Source organism: Nipponia nippon, unplaced genomic scaffold (genome assembly GCF_047370975.1).
Source record: "Nipponia nippon isolate SJK-2023a ecotype South Korea unplaced genomic scaffold, ASM4737097v1 scaffold_18, whole genome shotgun sequence".
Lineage (NCBI taxonomy): Eukaryota > Metazoa > Chordata > Aves > Pelecaniformes > Threskiornithidae > Nipponia > Nipponia nippon.
Window position 1 is genome coordinate 6,614,534 of NW_028262334.1, and position 19,027 is coordinate 6,633,560.

At 40.6% G+C, this 19,027-nt stretch overlaps 2 protein-coding genes across 7 annotated transcripts in view; both read left to right on the plus strand.

Moving 5' to 3' along the window:
* Window positions 1-1,848: 1,848 nt before the first annotated feature.
* Window positions 1,849-6,697, plus strand: RAN (RAN, member RAS oncogene family). Its single transcript, XM_009473188.2, has 7 exons — window positions 1,849-1,972; window positions 2,910-2,952; window positions 3,894-3,978; window positions 4,072-4,197; window positions 5,226-5,413; window positions 5,987-6,157; window positions 6,266-6,697. Exons 2-7 carry the CDS (start codon window positions 2,917-2,919, stop codon window positions 6,308-6,310), a joined length of 651 nt encoding a protein of 216 aa, XP_009471463.1. The 5' UTR covers window positions 1,849-1,972; window positions 2,910-2,916; the 3' UTR covers window positions 6,311-6,697.
* A 1,020-nt stretch (window positions 6,698-7,717) lies between these two features.
* ADGRD1 (adhesion G protein-coupled receptor D1) overlaps window positions 7,718-19,027 on the plus strand; it is a 175,212-nt gene continuing 163,902 nt past the window's right edge. For 2 of the 6 annotated variants that reach the window (XM_087754595.1, XM_087754600.1), the window contains exons 1-2: window positions 7,718-13,622; window positions 16,860-17,036. The gene's annotated coding sequence lies outside the window, so the exon portion shown is untranslated. The remainder of the gene's footprint in view (window positions 13,623-16,859; window positions 17,037-19,027) is intronic. The other 4 variants (XM_087754598.1, XM_087754596.1, XM_087754599.1 and 1 more) reach the window with 4 other exon arrangements.

Sequence of the window (19,027 nt, forward strand, 5' to 3'; positions counted from 1 at the left end):
TAATCTTTTACATACTGATCTAACACTGCTGGTGAGTGCTTGGAAGTGTTTTGTTGCCTTTGCTGAATGGGCTTATCTGGAGCAAATGGTTTGTGGATCCTCTGAACTGAACACTTACTTATACATGATGATAAAACAGATGATAAAAACTAGATTCCACGTAGTAATCTATCTTCGTAACAATGAAATAAATATTTCCTAGGAGGTCAAATGCTGTGATAGGGGACTTTTTAATTAGAAATCTATTTTAGTTATTCCAAATTAAAGTATCAGTATTACCGTTGTGTTCGCAGGTAAAAAGGTAGTTTACTAAGAAATTTGTAACAATATTGAGAAGTTTCTGAAGTACACAGTGTTCTATACACAGTTACAGATTGCTTTTTTTTTCCCCTGGAAGTGTTTATATTCTTAAAAACTGCCAAACTCCACTAATGTGGCTTTATGGGCTCCTATTTATAAACGCATGCCTATTTGTCAAGAAAAGAGGTGGAATTCGCAAGGGTTTTATAAAGATAGGATTCTGCTGAGAAAAATTTAAGATGAGTTACGTATTCTGAGAAATATCCTTCCTGACACCTAGAGGCGATCAGCGAAAATGCTAAAAAAAACCACAAACCCAACTCATCCAAGAAAGGGAAAGAAAGTTCAACAAGGCAGTGATTTTTTCTAATGAAGAAAATCTTATGCAACATTTGAATTGGCATTACACTATCAAATAAGCAAAAATTACAGCAGAGTACAGCCGCTCTTGTAAAACTTTCTGTATATGTTGCCTCTATGTCTGTAGAAAATGAACAAGAAACAAGCTGTTTGTGTATATCACCTGCCATGAAATATTTTCTATGTTAATTCAATCCAGAGATACTTAAAAAAAATAACTTATTTATTCTAGATTGTGGGGTGCACCAACAAACTTTATGCAGACCACATAAAAGTTGTTTAAGAATACTGGAGTAAAAAAAATCAGAGACCTTAAAAATCAGTGTGAACCCATGAACTTGATGTTTGTATACCTATGCAAAACACTTACGTTCTTTGAAAGTCAGTTTTTGAACAACTTTGTTCCACTGGAGTTTGGACTTGAGAGCTTAGAGGAGTATTCTAAATCCAGGGCTTACAGAAAAACTTTTTATTTTCATTAATGCACTCCAGCGAATGCAATCAGTTTGTGTGAAGAACTGAAAATAATGGTCATAAGGTGCATGCAAGGAAAGTCCCTTTGACCCCAGCCGTTTTTGCCTGAAAGCTGTTCCATTAAATTCTGCTGCTTTTAAAGACCACTTTATTAAACCGTGCTGGAGGCAGTTTAATAGGTTTTCTAAGTAACTACGTGCAATTTTTAAACTTTGTCCCCAGGAACAGTGTCACCAGCTGACTAGTTGATCCCACACAAACACTTTCTGATGGGATTTTAATGATTAAACAGGGGGCTGCCCAGTTCCCTGAGCGGCTCGGCCCGGCAGAGGCTCTGCCTCGACCCTCACCAGGAAACCCGGGGCTCTGCAGCAGCAGCCGCTGCTTAGAACGGCGGGTCCAGCCGCCTCTACCAGCCGGGGAGTGCGCGGGGCTGGCGGCCGGGAGCGGCGGGTGCGCGCCCTCCTGCCCGCGCCACAAAGGAACCGCTCTCACGCTCCCTTTTATCGAACGCGCTAAATCTCGCCGGGCCGCTGCCACCCGTGGAGGGGCAGGCCTGAGCTGCCCGCCCCGCTCGGGGCTCGGAGCCCGGCGGCGGCGGCGGCCGCCGGGCCCCCGCCTCAGGCCGGGCCCCCTCAGCGCCGCCGCCGCGGCTGAGGACCGTCCGAGGAGGCGCGCGCCGGGAAGCCTCCCGCCCGCCCCGTACCACGTGACGGCCGGCCCCGCCCTCTCCCTGTGGCCGCGCGGCGTCGCTCTCCGGGTATTTGAACCGCGCTTCCGCCATCTTCCCAGCGCCCAGTCACTGAGGGGAGCGACGCGGAGAGAAGCCTCGGGAAAGGTAACGGGGTCGGGACGTCCTCCGCTTCCTTCTGAGAGCGGGTGGGAGGAAGCGTGGCCGTTTTAAAAAGCGGGAGCGGTGGGGATGGCGGTCACCGTTAGCTACCGCCTAGGAGTGGAGGTAGGAGATGGGTTGGGTTGCAGCAAGGCGAGGTTGGGCCTGGGTGAGCGTTGTGGCTGTGATACCCGGGGTGTGTGGGGTCCCTTCGCCCCCCGCTCCCCGGAATGCGGGCGGTAGCAGGGGAGGAGCGGGGCTCTGCTCCGTCCCAGGTAAAAGGGCGGGCGAAATCTCTGAGGAGAAATAGAGCGGGGCCTCCAACGGCCCGAGTCTGGGGGGAGGGGAGGTGGCGCGCGCTGCTCAGTCATGGTGGCTCATGGCGGGGAGAGCGCCTTAGGCCCGTCGGTGGGGGCTGGGGGGGGGGGCCGGGGCCCGGCCGGGGGAGGGCTCCGCTCGGGAGCCCCGGAGGACTCGCCCTGGGCTCTCCCGATCAGAAGGCACATCCCCGTGCAGGCTGGGGTACTGGTTTTGGGCGGGCGGGGAGGGCTTTCCGCGGGCCGCCTTTCGCTGAGGTGCCCTTCGGCTCAGCCTCTCCTTTCTCGGGCCCGACGGCCCGAGGGGTGCGGCGGCAGCCTACCGTTACGGGGCTTCAGGGGCGGGCGGGGAGGCGCCGCCGCCATTACCGCGCGCTCCCGCCGCATGCGGGGAGGCGGAGGCGCTTCCTGCCCCATCAATGGGCCCGGGACCACGCGCGGCCGGGGGGGGGGGGGGGGGGGGGAGGTGGCGGCGTGGGCCGAGCCGCGGCGGCGGCGCTGAGTGGCGCGCGGGGCACGCGCCTCCGGGGGCGGTTGGGGAACTGAACAGGGCGCCCGGCCCCTTCCGGCCGGGCCTTGAATCGGCTCGGCTGCGGTGAGCTCACATGCTGCCATTTCCCCCGCAGACCCAGCATGGCCGCCCAAGGAGAGCCCCAAGTGCAGTTTAAGGTAAGGGAGTGGTTTGTTGGCTTTCCTTTTGTTGTGTGTTGTGTTTTGTTTTTTTTTTTTCCCCTTTTTTTCCCCTTCAGTAGAAAAGTAGCACGAGCGACTCTCGAGTGCCAGCGTGGATGGTAGGTTTGGTTTTGAAGTACAGGTCTTTCCTTAATGGTGCAGTTAGCTTATTGTAGTATTGCCTATAACTTGTACAAAAGGATTCTATTGTACTGCATCAATCTGATGCTGTTTGTAGTTTAGTGTAAGAAATTTTAGTGATGCTTTGCCTTTAGAACGATTTTTAAATTTCAGAAGTGAACTTCACAGCAAGAAGCAAAAAGTGCTTAGAGTGAATTAGAATAGTCTGTTTCCTGTTGTGTATTAATTGTTTAGGGGAAAACCCCTTAAAATATTTCAGAACAGAATTTTCTGGTGTTTTGTGGGTTTTTTTTTTGTTGTTTTAACAGCCAGAAGTCCTTAAGACTGCTTCATGAAAGGTTGTTACTTATAATACTTGGCTAGAGTGTTCCACTTGTTAGTATTGCAGTTGTTTGTGCGGGCGTTTTTTTGTTTGGTTGGGTTTTTTTTAAGTGTAAGATTACAGTGGGTTTTACCAATTTGGGTACTTAAATGAGTTCCTCTAAATATGGTCGCATTCAGATGAAAACCCCAAATATTCTTAATTTGGTCACTTGTAGTTTAGTAGAACCATGTTCACAGTGCATTGTAGTTTTCAGCTGTAGGAACTAGATAAGTCTGACTAGAGGTATAGCATGATAGGCTTAACAAATTGGGTCCCAGTACAGTGAGTTGCTTCGTGGGGGATTCAGTCTTTTGTTTACAGCATCTTGTAGGACGAAGGTCTTTGTAGTAATAATTAGTATTTACACTAAAATGACCAGCAAATGTATCTAGAAGTGTATTGCTCTGACTTTTTTCCCTTTATCTATCAACAGCTTGTCCTGGTTGGTGATGGCGGCACTGGTAAAACAACATTTGTAAAACGTCATTTGACTGGTGAATTTGAAAAGAAGTATGTAGGTATGTCTGAAGAAACATCCGAGATTTACTATGTTACAATTAAAAGTGCAATTCATGACTTGCTAAGTGCGCTGCTTTTTCTTATTACTATAGCAACGCTGGGTGTTGAAGTTCATCCTCTGGTGTTCCATACTAACAGAGGCCCTATTAAATTTAATGTATGGGACACAGCTGGCCAAGAGAAATTTGGTGGCCTGCGAGATGGCTATTACATCCAAGGTAAGATGTGTGTATGCGTGGGAATATTCTGTACCTCTTGCAGTTCAGTCTTTCATTCTGTTCATGTTGGCCACTGTGAAAGCTGTTGGTGTGGCTTGCAGTGATGAGCTGGTTTCTGGGTTTTCAAACTCTTCATGTAAATGTGATAATTTCCTTCACTAGGCAACTTTCCCTGATCTAGAAATATTCTAAGATTGTATTTCAGTATGCTATTGCAGGCTTTGCTATTAATGAAGAGTAATGGTGCACCTTAAATGACAAGATATTGCTGATGAAATTGAGTGGCGAAGAGGTGAAAGTATGTGCTTCAGTTAGTACAGATCCGGATCTGTATTAATGTACTGTGCTGAGGCAAGGACTTGGAACACACAAAGTGTAAAACTTCAGATACGATGATGAAGTTGTACATCTCCATGTCACAGTCTAGTTGTCTTTCTAAAGAAGTACTGATAGTGTCCCTGAACTTCTGTGTGGCCAAGCTTTGTTCTGTGTGTGCCTCAGTCGCCTGCGTATCTTTAGAATTTTGCAAGGGATTATTAGAGTTTGACATTGTTGCTTTTCCTTTAGAGGTATCAGGATCGAGTCAAGTCCCCATGTTCTTTGAAAAACTATTCCAGACAAGGGCATCCTGAGATGTGGACTACAAGCTCTCAGCCTACCTGAAAGCCTCTGTAGGATGTCTGAGATCAGTGAAATAGGTGTTAACTAACTTATGTCACTTGTGTAAATCATGGTTTTACTTTTGTAATCCTTGTATATTTTCGGACCATGCAACAGCGTGTTACTCAGTGGGACAGTTACACTGATAAAACTAGCTGCTGTTTAAGATTGGGCACTAAAGATTTGAGATGACATGGCCACGGGCCACTTGGTAACAGAACATGGGGTCTCAGAACTGTGAAGCTGGGAGGGAAAAGTTAATGCAGACACTTAACCCTAGGGAGTTCTATGGGTACCTCTTTTCTCTCCCATCTTACAAGCAAGTGCTTCCTCTCCTGATGTAACTCTTGACTATTCTTTTCTTGCAGCTCAGTGTGCCATCATAATGTTTGATGTAACATCAAGAGTTACTTACAAGAATGTACCTAACTGGCACAGAGATCTGGTACGAGTATGTGAAAACATCCCTATAGTGTTGTGTGGCAACAAAGTGGATATTAAGGACAGAAAAGTCAAGGCAAAATCCATTGTCTTCCACAGGAAGAAGAATCTCCAGGTATGTTGGCATGAGTTTGTAAGAATCAAATTTGTTGAGTCTGACTGTGATTGGGTTCTATGTAGTAATTGAGTGTTCTGCCTCTGTCACTACAGGCTATAGTATTTCAACTTTACATCCTCTTGGCCGCTTGAACCTAACTTCAGGGAAGGGGGAGGTGATGATGTTAGAGATGATCATCACTGGTCTTGAGCAGAAGCTATGATAAGCTCTTAAAGAGCTTGTGTGCATTTGGCTTTCACTGCTCAGAATCTCATCAGATGACCCAGAAGGGAGACTTAAGTAGATCAAGTCACAGGAAACAGATAGATGTGCTATTGCCTCATGAAAGTTCCGTCTTTGATCAGATTGGATACCTTACTTTTCAATTATCAATTTCTGCCTGTTTGCCTGAAACTGTAAGTTTCTAGACACTTAGATTATTACTGTTTCTGAGAGCACAAACAGAAGTCATGTGGTCAAAAAGAATACCAAGGTAAAAGTAGAGCTGATTATGTGCGTGTTAATCGTGGTATGCCCTAAATATCAGTTAAAGGTGTCTTTTAATAATGTATAATATGTACTTTTTTGCAGTATTATGACATTTCAGCTAAGAGTAACTACAACTTTGAGAAGCCTTTCCTCTGGCTTGCTAGAAAGCTAATTGGAGATCCTAACTTGGAGTTTGTTGCCATGCCTGCTCTTGCACCACCTGAAGTTGTTATGGACCCAGCACTGGCAGCACAGTATGAGCAAGACTTACAGGTAAGTGAGAAAGGGCGCAAAGGTCAGGTGGCCGCCTGGCAACTGGTGTTTGGACTCCAGGGGCAAATAACTGGAGAACAGTTCTTAAGTGTAACTTCTTTGTTCTAGATTGCTCAAACCACTGCACTGCCAGACGAAGATGATGACCTGTGAAGGGATGAAGCTGGAGCCCAGCGTCAGAAGTCTAGTTTTATAGGCAACTGTCCTGTGATGTCAGTGGTGCAGCGTGTTTGCCACTTTATTATCTAGCTGAGCAGAACATGTGCTTAATCTTTGGGATGCTGAAAGAGATGAATGGGCTTCGGAGTGAATGTGGCAGTTTAAAAAACCAAACAAAACAAAATGAAAAAAAAAACCCACAAAACAAAAAAACTTCATATTTTGGACCTGCATATTTAGCTGTTTTTTGGACTGCAATTACTTCCCCTTTTGAGTTTCAAATATAAGACTGCTGCAGTCACATCAGAGTGTTAAGTGGTAAATCTTGTTTCTGTCATTCCCATTCTTTTTTGTTTAGATAATAAAGTTGTATTTCAAGTATCTCTAAGCAAGTGAACTTTCATGCATTGTTAGGAAAACTCTTCAAAGTGTCTTCTGTTCTTCAGTTGAGGCCAATACCTGGTTGTTTACTGCATTTCTCATTCTCTGTTCTCCTTTTCCTCTTGCTTCTCATGTTATGTTTCTCTTGCTAAATCAGAGCTAATAGTTAACCTTCCCTTGATTTCTTGAAGCATATAATTAAAGCACCTGAGGAACGCTGAACTAACTGCCAGGTAAAACTAAAGCAGTGAACACTTGACTGGTAAGTGTGACTGGATTGACATTCCCATGCACATGGGAACATTTGTGGTCTGCAGCCTGTCTTGAGAAAAAAAAGTGTGTAGTTCAGCTTCCATATGCTACCATTAGATACAGTCTCTCAACTTTCTTTTAGTAAGTTCTCCAACATGCCTTCACAGAGCTCTGGGTTTTTGGTAGCCAGAAACAAATGGCATCTAGGTCTGTTAAGTGACTTAAAAGCTGTATCGTTGCATGGAACATCATTCAGTAGAGCTATAGCTGATTAAACAAACTCTCTAAGCATCTTAAAATTCACTAACTAGAAAACAGCTGTAGTTGAGCTAAAAAGCTCTTGGCTACAAAACAGCATATTAACTAAAGCCACGTTTATATAAATATCTAGACTTTATTGTAACTGCACCAAGTTCTTAATTTGAAACTCTAGCTTATTACAGCACAAATGGTGGAAAACGTCAACTTTTAACACTATCTTGTAGAGATTAATCTTGGTCAATATTAGTACTGCTAGTAAACAAAACTAAGTTACCATTTTTCAGTAGTGTTTGAGTACATGAAGCCTTGAACTCTTAAGTTTTTGTATTTTTGGTTTCTTAATAAAGTGGAGCATTTCATTTATTCCTTTTAACTTGCATGTTTGTGTACATAACTCCTACTTGAATATTTAACTATTCTGATACATGGTAGCAAAAAGTGTGGACTATCATTACTTAGGCAATAGTGTTGTACAGGAATCAAGTTAGTGCAAGTTGGAGTTCTGTGGTTTACTTTTCTTGCTAGCCAATGAGAAGCTGAGTTGTGATATTTAGGATCTGAAACTCATTAATGAAAATAAGGAATGTCTACACTTAGTTTGTAAAAAGAAACTCCCACTTAACATTTCATTGAATCTTCTTGCTGTGTCATCTTGCTTTAACTTCATATTGTAGGTTCTTGCCTGTAGTGTTTACTAATTTACCTGTGTGTATCTTGGTTAGTGCTGCTAGCTTGACTTCTGCTGCTGCTTTACTAGGTGTGGTAGCTTTTTTTTTTTGTCTTCAAGCTGTCTCACTTCTGAAAATGCAATGCTTAAAAAACCACAAATTGATTTAGCAAGCTTCAGTAGTTCTGCAGTATTGAGATGCCTTAAGAAGAGAGAACAGCAGCACTGAAGTTATATTTTTGTTGTTTCATGGTTGTGGTGTGTTTATGGTGTCATCTTTACAACTTGCCTGCTGCACACAGGTACTAGCCTTAGTATGAATTCCTATGAAACAGCTGAAAAGATATATGAAAAGTGAAAGAGCTGTTTAACAGCTAGTATAACTAAGATGAGCTTTGCTTTGTAATCTTCAGTGTTGCTTCCAAGCCCACAAAAACTCATCTCTGAAGTAGGCAGTAATACTAGCCCTGCTGTAAAGTAATCTCTTGAACTTGAAATGTTTTGAGAGTGGAATTAAGTCTGCTTCTTGCAGCATTATAATTGGTTTGTCACATCTGGTCCCTGTTAATTGTTGATTATAAACAATGCAGGTAGCCTTAATATGCATGTGCAGATTCCTCAGTTCCTTAACTATAACACTTTTTTTTTTTTTTTCCACTAGTTGGGTTTAGGCAAAATAAAATTTTACCTAGTTAGACAAGTAATGAGGAAAATAAAACTTGCATTTAAGAACCTCTCTACTAAGTAGTCACATCAGTGTATTAGAGCTCTACTGTTATCAGGACTGAATTCATGAGACAAATCCTTTATTGCAATACCTGCTTTGTTCTACTTGCTTGACTGCTGTGTGGTTAGATCAGATTAATTGTAAGAGTTCTTGTGTTCCCCACACAACGTTTGGTGAGTTTTCCCACACTAAGATCTCTGGTTTCAGGTTGGTTTTTAGTGACTTGTTGTTACAGACCATATTCAGCTTTGACTTTGAAAAGGAGGATGAGGTGCTCGCCCATTTACTGTTCCTAGTTCCATGATAAAGCTGTGAGGTTTCTCTAGTGTCCAAACCCAGAGGGTTGTATTGGAAGAGTAGCTGAAGAACTAGTGCGTGTGCAAAATAGGTAAGGCAAAAGCATTAGGTCAAGAAACTGGCAGAGGAAATGTTTTGCTACTTCTTGCTGAACCTCTAAATGAAGGAGTGTTAAAGGCCTCCTTAGGAAAGCTAGGGTTGCCTTTGGATCTCTCGGGATTTCACAGAGAACACTTTTTAGAAACATTGGAGAACAGTTCTCTGCCACAACTGGAAATCTGTATGCCAAGAAGGTTGAGGTCTGCCCCTCTTACGCTTGCAAGCATGAGTACAACAAAGTTTATCTTTGTCGTTTTCCTTTAGAAATGGTTCTGTTGTGGTGCTAATACAGTCTTGGTCTAAACTAATGGAGAAAATGGTGCTGAGGCAATTGTTCTTCTGCCTTCACCCTCCTAAAACAGAAATAATGGCTTGATGGAAGCCAGTTGTTTCCTTGGCCTGGATTGGCAGTGCTGGTTGCTTTCTCTCACCTGAGTTTTGGCAACAGTTGGCTGGGCCCTCTTAAACCAGGGTTGATAGCAATGTCTTAAAATAACTGAAAACCTAAATCTGCTGCTGCTTCAATCAGGTTTTCACATGGGTGCATTAATTTAAGCTGGTTTTGTCCATCTAGGTATTGGTTTTTTGTGCTGAGCAGAAAAGTTTGTCTTTAAGAAGAATTTTTCCTAGCACAAGCTGCTATATGAACATCCCGTGAAGGAGTTCTTCCTTGCATGTGTGCTTCTGATCATCTCTGCAAGTGGCCCAAATCGGGAACCACTTTAAGCTGGGGACTGGCATTGGGAGAATATGAATGACTGTGCTCTCCTAGGCCAGCAGCTTTTTCAGACATCACCCGGGTCATAACAGTCTGGAAATAGCTGTAGTGGTTCTTAGTCTTCTTTGCCCTCTGGCTTGTTTGTAACTGTCCTTGTGGTGCAAGCTATTGCCTTTCCAGCAAAGAGGGCAAAAAAAGACTGATGCCTCTTTCTGATCTAGAGCTCCCTTGGCTGCCTGACAAATAATGTAAAGTTAAACTTGGAAGAATTTTATGCTTGAAAGGAAGGCTTAATATGATAATCTGTTTAACGGACTTAGTGGGACTTAGTGATGAGCCAAACCATAGAATCTTTATATAGCTAGTTACTGAATAATTACAGGAAACACAAGGCATGTTATTTATACCAAGGCTCTAGCACTGAGCCTAAATTTTCATAGGTTACAGATTTGAGTGTACAAGGCAAGTTCTTTTAATTGGGCTGTGTGGGTAATTCTCTTCTAGTTCAAAAAGTGAACAGATTGTTCAATGAGTGAATGACACTTCCCCAGAATTCTACTGTTGTACAGGCTGCATCACTGAAATGGGCCCATGTTCATCTTAGGGTGCTAGTTCAGTGTAGGAATAGGTTGTTTGATTTTTATTTTATTTTAGTTAGTCAAAGTTGAGATCTGTCTTGCTGTCATCCTGGAATTCTGCAATTAAAAGAATCAGATTCCCATATTTCTACTGCTTGTTTGAGGGGAAAAAGATGAGAATATGAGGACAAATTTCCCCAAATAATGTTATAAACAGAATTTCATATTTTATATAACATTAACAAAAGTTTTAATGTTTGATCCACTATCTCTGAAGCCATAGTTTTAATGTTTAATGCAAGTGTTCAAAATTTAATTTCATCAATATAGTTCCAGGTTTCTAGGAGGCAATGAGTTGGGTTTACTCTCAGATGTTTATTTCCACGTTGATACTTTATTAATAAGTACTGAAAAGGGCAGCTAAAAGAAAAACTCTGGAAGGGTAAAGTAGACAGTCATAAACGGGAAGCTCATAAAGTTGTTGTGATCAATACCATCTGAGAAGAAAACTTTAACCAGTGTCCTTCCTGTTATGATTATTGAAGTGGCAAAATCACTGATGATACTCTGAAGCATCAGGATCTTTCTTGCTATAGCTATTTAAGTCTTCTGTACAAAGCATTAAGCTAAAGATAGCAAATCGAGTGGCTAATATAAATGAATCTTGTTTTGCTTTGAATTTCTTTTTCAGGTAAGAGCTAGCTTGCATGAGCCAGTACTGCAGTCTGATTTCCCAGCTGTAACACTAATTCCTGTTGCTGCTGCTTCGTAAGCTTTTCACTACACAAAACCAGTGGTAACTTGCTGATGACTTTTTTGCCTCTTGGTGACTTGAAAATAATGATGGAGGGAAGCAATGTCTATTGTCCTTACACTGAGAATATGAAGTTAACTTTCCTGTCGGGCTTTTCTGATGGAGTACATCATAAAAAAAAAAAAAAAAAATCTGTTAAAATTTCCGTATCTCAGGTTGGGTTTGCAGGGCAAGTATTTAGGGAAAGAGCTTAAGCCAAAGAGATTTGCTCCATTTATAAATGAAAAGGTGAGTCATAATAAACAAGAAATCTCTGCCTGCATTTTTTGGCATTTTTTTTGTTGCCTTTTGATTCTGGATCTAGTATTTTTATCTCTTATTCGGGTCTGGATGTTTTGTTTTACTTGAATACCTAAAGTGATGTCTAGTTATAAAACTTATTTCAAACTATAGCAGATGAGTACAGTAATTCTTCAAAGACTATGTATAAAAGAGGTGTTTGAGACATCAGTCAGAAGTGCTGAAGTTGTTGCTAGGTATGTGAGGCTTAAACCAGATGAAAGAGCGTAGCTCCTAGCTCACTAGCTGAACGAGTCTGATATAGCTTAAAAAAAAATCTTTGTTAAGGAGATCGAGTGGTTAGTGCATAATTCTTTTCTCTTGCTAGCAAGTAGACTGTGTAGCATCTGAGAAGATGGGGTAATACCAGGCTTGAATGAAACTCTTCCCCGATGGGAGATAAAAGAATGAGGATTTCTTTTGCCAGTTACCAGTTTCGGCCACACGGTGGGGCGCGCTGTCTTGTGTAGCTGCTTTGCTGGGCGAGATGGTGTTAAATTGAAACACCCCGGTTGGGGTTGCACAAGTGTCGTGAATTCAAGAAGGAAGCAATGGGGATGCTTTTAGGTTTATTAACAGTAGCAAATGGCTACACTGCGTGTGCAGTAGCAGATGCTAGTTGATAAAAAATTTAAAACGGAGTAGGTAAGAGTTATTTTTTGGTACAGTATTTCTATTTGTTGCAAAATAAGATAAATATAATTGGACTGTTAATAGGACTATTTTTTTTAAGTGAAATCCACGAAGGGTGTGAAATAGACCAAGACGGTGAATTACAGCAGGGTTTTTGTCATCCTAATGCTGTTAGCATAGCAAAGCTTAGGCACTGCTGTCATGTACTTTCTCATTTTTTCCTACTCTTCAGCAAATTTAGGTTAAAATTTTAAAAATTGGAGTTTGCTGTATGGAACCAGTCAACATCTTCATGACTGACATTGAATTAAAGTATAACTTTACCTGGAAAAAAAGAAAATCTGTGCATTAAGTGCTGATCACCTAACCTTGATGCAAAACAAAAATCTGGTGAGGAATGTGCAGTAGTCAAATTTAGCACAGTACTGTGTCATGTAATTAATGGTTTGAGCTGGTAGTCAAGTTACAGTATGAGTAGCAAAATGAACAGAAAGTTTGAAGGATCGGTGTCCTGGGTATTATAGTTCCTGTTTTGCTGTAAAGGGTGTGTAAGTAAGGGGGAAAGATGTTCCTCCATTCAGACCTTCAGATTTGAAATGAGGATGGCTGAAAGAACTGTTCTATGACTGTTTTCTCTAGTTATGCTGGAGAAGGCAATCTGTAAAAAGTTCCTCAAATGCACTCTGCCTATTTCGTAGGTGATAAACAGCATCCGTGCTGTCCAGCTGCGGTCCCTGGTTCAGAGTGTGGAATAAGCAGTTGACTGACTCTCTACACAGGCAGATTCCTAGATGACATAGTGCTCATGGAACTAATGGCAGCTATTGCACAGGAGAAGCCTGGGCAGCGTGGCACAAAACCAACGTGGCATCTTCGGAAGCATAGCCTAGACTGTTGATAAGATAAAGCAAGAAACAAAATGTTGCGTTAGGCAGTGGGATGACACCTCTGTTGTAAAGGGCTGAACCCGTGAGAAGGAATATGGGGGAACTCAAAAGCAGGAAGAAGAAAGGATGCACGCGAGTTGGGCCACCAGAAAAGGTATGGAGAATAGATGAAGACAGACATAAATTATGACTACAGAACAAAATGCTCATATGCTAATAATGTGATAATGATTAATGTGACATTCCAAAGTGTAACTAGTGGCAATTATACTTAATGGAAGTCTGTTGTTAGATATCAAACTAAATAGAAGAAAGCAGTAGGGGCAAAGAAAGATGCAGATGGGAGAGGGAGGGGAAATGCCAAAACTCTCCTGGCAACTGAGAACTTCACTAGAAGGTTCTCCACCACAGAGAATTTAAAATAATACCAGGTTGGTATCCAACAAATTGCAAGAACTCCCTGTACCTATACCTGAGAGAGGCTGGTCATGCACCCGTGCTTTGCTGGAAAGCACTTTGGGCAGTGCTGACAGGATATCACAGCAAAAAGCTTTAAAGAGAAGAAATGGACCTAACAGAAAATAATTGAGTTTGTTCCATCACTAATCTTTGTGCACAGGTTAGTTGAGTTCGCTAGAACTTCTGTAATTTAAATGGAAGCTGCCTGAGAAAAATCTGCCTTAACACCCTGCAACTTGAAGATTACTTGTCAGGTAGAGTGTTTTGCCATTTTCTTATAGGTGAATAACTTGGATTTTTCCAGGTCAGGTGCTACTTGAGTGAACAGCAGGGACCTTTAGTAACATGTAAAGGATAAATATGATTTAGGCATGCAACATATTCTGTGTTGCAGTTTGAAAGACACATAGCCTGGGGCAAGCACTTTTCTATTACCTGTTCTATTACTCCTTTCAGTTATTTCAGTTGACTACTTTTGCAAGTGCTGTTCAAGTGCTTTGGTTATAGGCTTTTAAATAGGTAGGTGCTGTCTTTTTGACACGTGTGTATACAGTGCCTTGTACAACTAAGACGCTGTCCTGACCTGGAAGCTTCAGTACAACACATGTGAAACAACACTTTTATTTTTCATCTAAGTATTACACATCAGTCTTGCAGAATAAACGCAAATGAAAACACATAGGTATAAAACCTTCTCTTTCGCCTTTGTAAAACTGATAGAAGAAAATAATGCTATCTGCTTGGGTTCATTATGCTTTCAAAATTTATTTGGATTTCAGTTGCTGTTGACCTCTGTTGAATGGATACTTGCTACTAGTGGTTTAACGCCAGCAGAGGACTCATGCTTTTATCCCCTCTGAGCAATGGATAAATCCATCTGAATGCATGGCATATATCACTGGCTATTTAAAATCTGACACATTACATTTTGTAATGCCAATATGGTAGATATTCCTTGATGACTGTCTCCTGCTCTTTACTCCAGCTGACTTTACATATGCTAAAAAAGGCTTAGAGCCTGCGAGAAAAAGGGGGAGACTTAATCTCTTGAAAAATCAGTATTTCTAACTAATTAAAAAGGGTCTGAAGAAGGTCACATCACTTGTCTTGAGCTGCAAATGACGTCTGAAAATGACAGTTATTTAAGGAGCCTATGAAAATCACTGTGAGATTGACAAATCCTCTAGGAAAAGAAAAAGGGGTATTTTTTGATCTCCGTATCATCTGTTTTCATAGTCAAAATCACATTTTGAATGGGTGATTTTATTTTAGTTTGCTTTTCTGCAATATGTGTTAAGAACAGTGGCAGATACAAATGGGATTTTTTTTTTTGCTGATTGTTTTGAAAATATGGGATTTTTTTTTAGCCAGTTCCGTGATTCCAGGGTGTGTCTTGTGATTTTTAGGATCTTTGGGATGGCTGTTGCAGCCAACAGATGTAAGTGATTTCTCTAGTCAGATTATTAAACGTTACAGCAGAGTGAGGAACAAAGTGGTCAAGAGAGTGCATGGAATAGAATTTATATGCTAGGGTTTGGCTTATGTATTTACCCTCTTCTAGCAATGGAGAGCTAAAACTCCAAGCCTCAGTACCTGAAATTGCGGGGCTTAGTCTGGATCTCAATTCCAGAATTCAGTTTTCGTGCTTTTAAATTAATTAATGGGTTGCATTTCAGATTTGATGACAATTCAGATCTTAACAAGAGCACAGATTTGGAAGCTACTGCCAACATTTTAGCCAGCTCTCTGATTTCTGTCCCCACACTCATTGCTTTTGCCACTTTAGATCTAAAGTAAGAAGCTACAAAAGGCAGGAACTGTGTTATTCCCCATAGAAAGAAAAGTCTTTAGTATGTGCATCTATAATAGGCTCAGATGTTCTTACTGAGAAGTAATTTGCAGATTGGCTTCTGGGGGTATTCTCCATTTGTGCTAGTAAACTTGTTTCACAAAGCAGTTGAATGAAACTTGCATGGAGTTGCTTTTACCCAGAAGAGCAAGAGACAATTAAGTAAGACTGTAAGAGGAAAAATAGGCACAAATTCCAAAGGCAAAAATTTCTCATGGTGAAATACTTCTGTAATCAAGAAAATCTGACTACCTGAATGATACCAAAAAGTATGCAGTTACAGGCAGTGGCTTTTTGGCAAATAAGATTTGGCTTAATCACATTAAAAATGTGTATAATGTTTTCTTTATACAATTATCTAATTTTATGTAAGCTTGACATTAAGGCTCAGATAATCAAAGATATGATTAAATTAAATCTTTGGGATTTGCACAAAAGCCTAAACTATTTTGCAAAAATCAAAAGTTTTCTTCAGTGTATGGAGTAAGATGTTCAAGGCACTACCACAATACAAAAAAAGTCTAACGAACAGGATGATACAGTAAATAGACAATAAAAAGCGTAATCCAATAACTATTAATTAGTAAGTAGGACCTCATCCAAAGAAAAGTTAAATCTGTGTTTTATTGTATGATGTTATTCACCTGCTTACTTGGTCTTTGAATCATCAGGCTCTTAATGTTTTCAGAAAGAATAAATGAATCAGCTTAACATTACATATGTAGCATGATAAAAGTATTTTCATCTGATTAGCCCTAAATTTTGTTGCCAAAAAGCTGTATTTTGTTTTCTGGCATCAACCAGCAACTTCTCATTTTCTTAATTAGAAAAATATTTTTCCATGATAGCGTTAGCCTTGTTGAATTAGCTTCAGGATTTCTGTTTGTTTGCTTTTTCTTCAATCTGAACTGTTTAGTTTGTCCTTTTCAGTATAATCAACTCAAAGAAGATCTCGTGCAATATTTTCATGAGTGTGGTCTACTTTCTGACTAATTTTACCAAAATATCTTTTACTGCTTGATGTGTCCTAGGGACCAGAGTCATGCAATGGCCACTGCCACCCTTCGATTGTCTTTTGTTAGATAGCATTGTGCATATAAGAACTGTAATGCCTGAAATTCTTGTACCTATGAAGCTTTTTTCATAGCTTTTGTGGTTCTTTGCTGATCTGAGAAGGATTTGAGTTGCTCATCAGCAGCTATCTTTGTGCAGGTGGATTCCTGCCAGAGTCCGGGGCCCAGTTAGGATCTCATGAAGTAGCTTGTTACATCACATCTGATCGCTGCTCATTCAGCATTAGGTTTGTGCTATTGAAGGTCACAACTCTGAGAAGCTGCACTTTATCAAGAATCATCCTACTGTTAATCACAGTAATACAGATGCTAATAAAATCTGTATGTGTTTAACTGTTTCTCATGCGAAGAAAACTTCAATGTCCCTCCCATACCATGCATTCTTCCAATGGCAGTACTAGCTTGTATAGCCTGTACAAAATCTTTATGCATAATCGTTTCCCATAAGGTCTAGGAAGTCTTGCTTTTGTTCTTTTTTTAAATAAAATTGTTCTTTATAGTGTCTCGAGGGTTTTTGTTTGGATATTTTATTTGCTATGTATTGGAAATTAAAATTTATTGTATTTCAGGATTTGCACTGAAAATCTTAGTGTTGGTACTAGCCAGATTTAGTATTGTTTGAATATGAGGAAAAAATGAAAAAGGAGAATATACAAATACATCAATGATCTCAAGTCACAGAATCATGGCAAAATACAGTTGGAATGAACCAAAAGAACTAATTTAGCTCATCTTCATGCTGCAAGGTAAGACTGACTGTTTTCATAGTATCTCTGACAAGTGTTTATCCAGCCTGTCCTTCAAGACATTCAAAAATGGAGATTGCACAGCCTTTTCTGTCCTTCACTCCTGCCAGGCTCTCCACTAATACCAAGCCTTGCTACCTCTTACTCCTCTGCAATGAATGTGAAAAACAGATTTGATTTTTTTCACATTCTTTTCACATGACCAAATCCTTCTATACTTCCTGGCTTGTCACTCTTGACTCCTGTTCTGCTGGTGACTCCCCCTAAGCACATAGAATGTTTCTTTTTTCTCCTCAAGAACAGCCTGCTTAGCCATCTGTTTCTTAACCTGCATTTATGTAATGAGCTATTTGTGTGTAAATACAAAACACACATCCATTCATGTTTATTATTTTGAAAGTTGTTGTACCTAAGTTTGAGACCCAGAAGAGACTGTTATTGGTATAAGCAGTGTATGAACCTTAGAAATGAAGGCCCTTTCTAGGGAACTTCAGGCCTATGAGTTAATTTCCGATTTAAAAAAAAAAAAACCCACAAAACAACAACAAAAAACCCCAACCGAACATCTTTCTAATAGATAACTTAAAAGAAGATAAGAAATCAAATTCAATTTTATATTAGTTCTAAATGCAAAATTAAGTATTTGAGTTTTGTAGCTCAATAATCTCCGATTTAAAAAAAACCCAGCCCAACATCTCATAATAATATATTGAGTATTGCACAAAGAGCAATAGAAGTGAAGCTGTAGCAAGCTTTGGCATAGTGTAGCAACCAAAACTGATTGGATCCTCAGACATAATAGATCACTTTTGCTGGCCTGTGCTGCCCACAATAGTTTTGTTTCTGCTTCTATAAGGGCTACAGCCACACTTCTGTTGTTATGAAAACATATCTTTAATGTCAACTATACAACCCTATTTTCTTTTTCTAATAAAAATGCACTTTCACACATGGCTTCTTCATTTCAAAGTTTCAACGTAAAAAGAAGCAACTGATGCTGCTAGCCAATTTTTGCAGTCCTAGAGAAAACTTAAACGGAAAAACCCCCTTCTATTAAATCTGGTAGCTGTTTGGTTTGGAAAGTGCTAAAAGAAAAGGAATCAAATATTTAAATGTTCTGGGAAACTGGGTACAGTACTTCAAACTGTTGTTCACTCATAGGCATCCACTGTTCAGTGGATGTTTACCACTTCAAAGAATGTTACAGGGATTGTAGCAAATGCTGTCTACGGACAGTTTAGTACAGTAACATGAGATGACGCATCCACAAGAATGAACACTAACAGTTTTCAAAATAAGAGTGAAAAAACCCTCAGTTGTATATTTTCATTTTGCTTAGAATTGCAGAGTCTTGAGTTACGAAAGCACAGGAGGCTGTGCACGTTCTCAGTTTAAATAAAACTTATCATAGACTAGGTTTTTCACTAGTAGTTAAGTATAGCCCCAATGTGCGTTATGTAAGGGGTAACAATGAGAAGGGGCCTGTGGCTGTTAAATGCCTGAGAACAGACACCGCGTAATTCTTCCAGCACACAAGAAAAGTGCTATAGTATGTTACCACAGCCGTATGTGCACTCCATCCCATGAGGAAAAGAGAATTTGTGTGCTGGAAACCTTAAGAAAGCAGCAGTCAGCCTTTTCTGCCTCATCCCCATCCAATACATCAATACAGATTGATACAATGATGATACTATGTAAAATAATCAATTGTTGCTTTTTTTAAGCAACATTTGGCAATTTAAGCAACAGTCTTCTGTCTTTGAGTGAGATCTGTATTTTCCCGCTTTTCTCTAGAACCAGCGGGCTACAGTGTTATATTTTAAAGTGAACTTTCCATAGTTACTTTGCCAATTAGTATTGCCTATCATGATGATTTTATTGTAATACACCAAGGAAGAACACAGCGAAGGAAACATTCTTCAATCTCTCTGAAGGTGGTGCAGCTGGCAAGTGTGTGTGTGTGTGTGTGTGTGTTTGTATGTTTTTTTTCC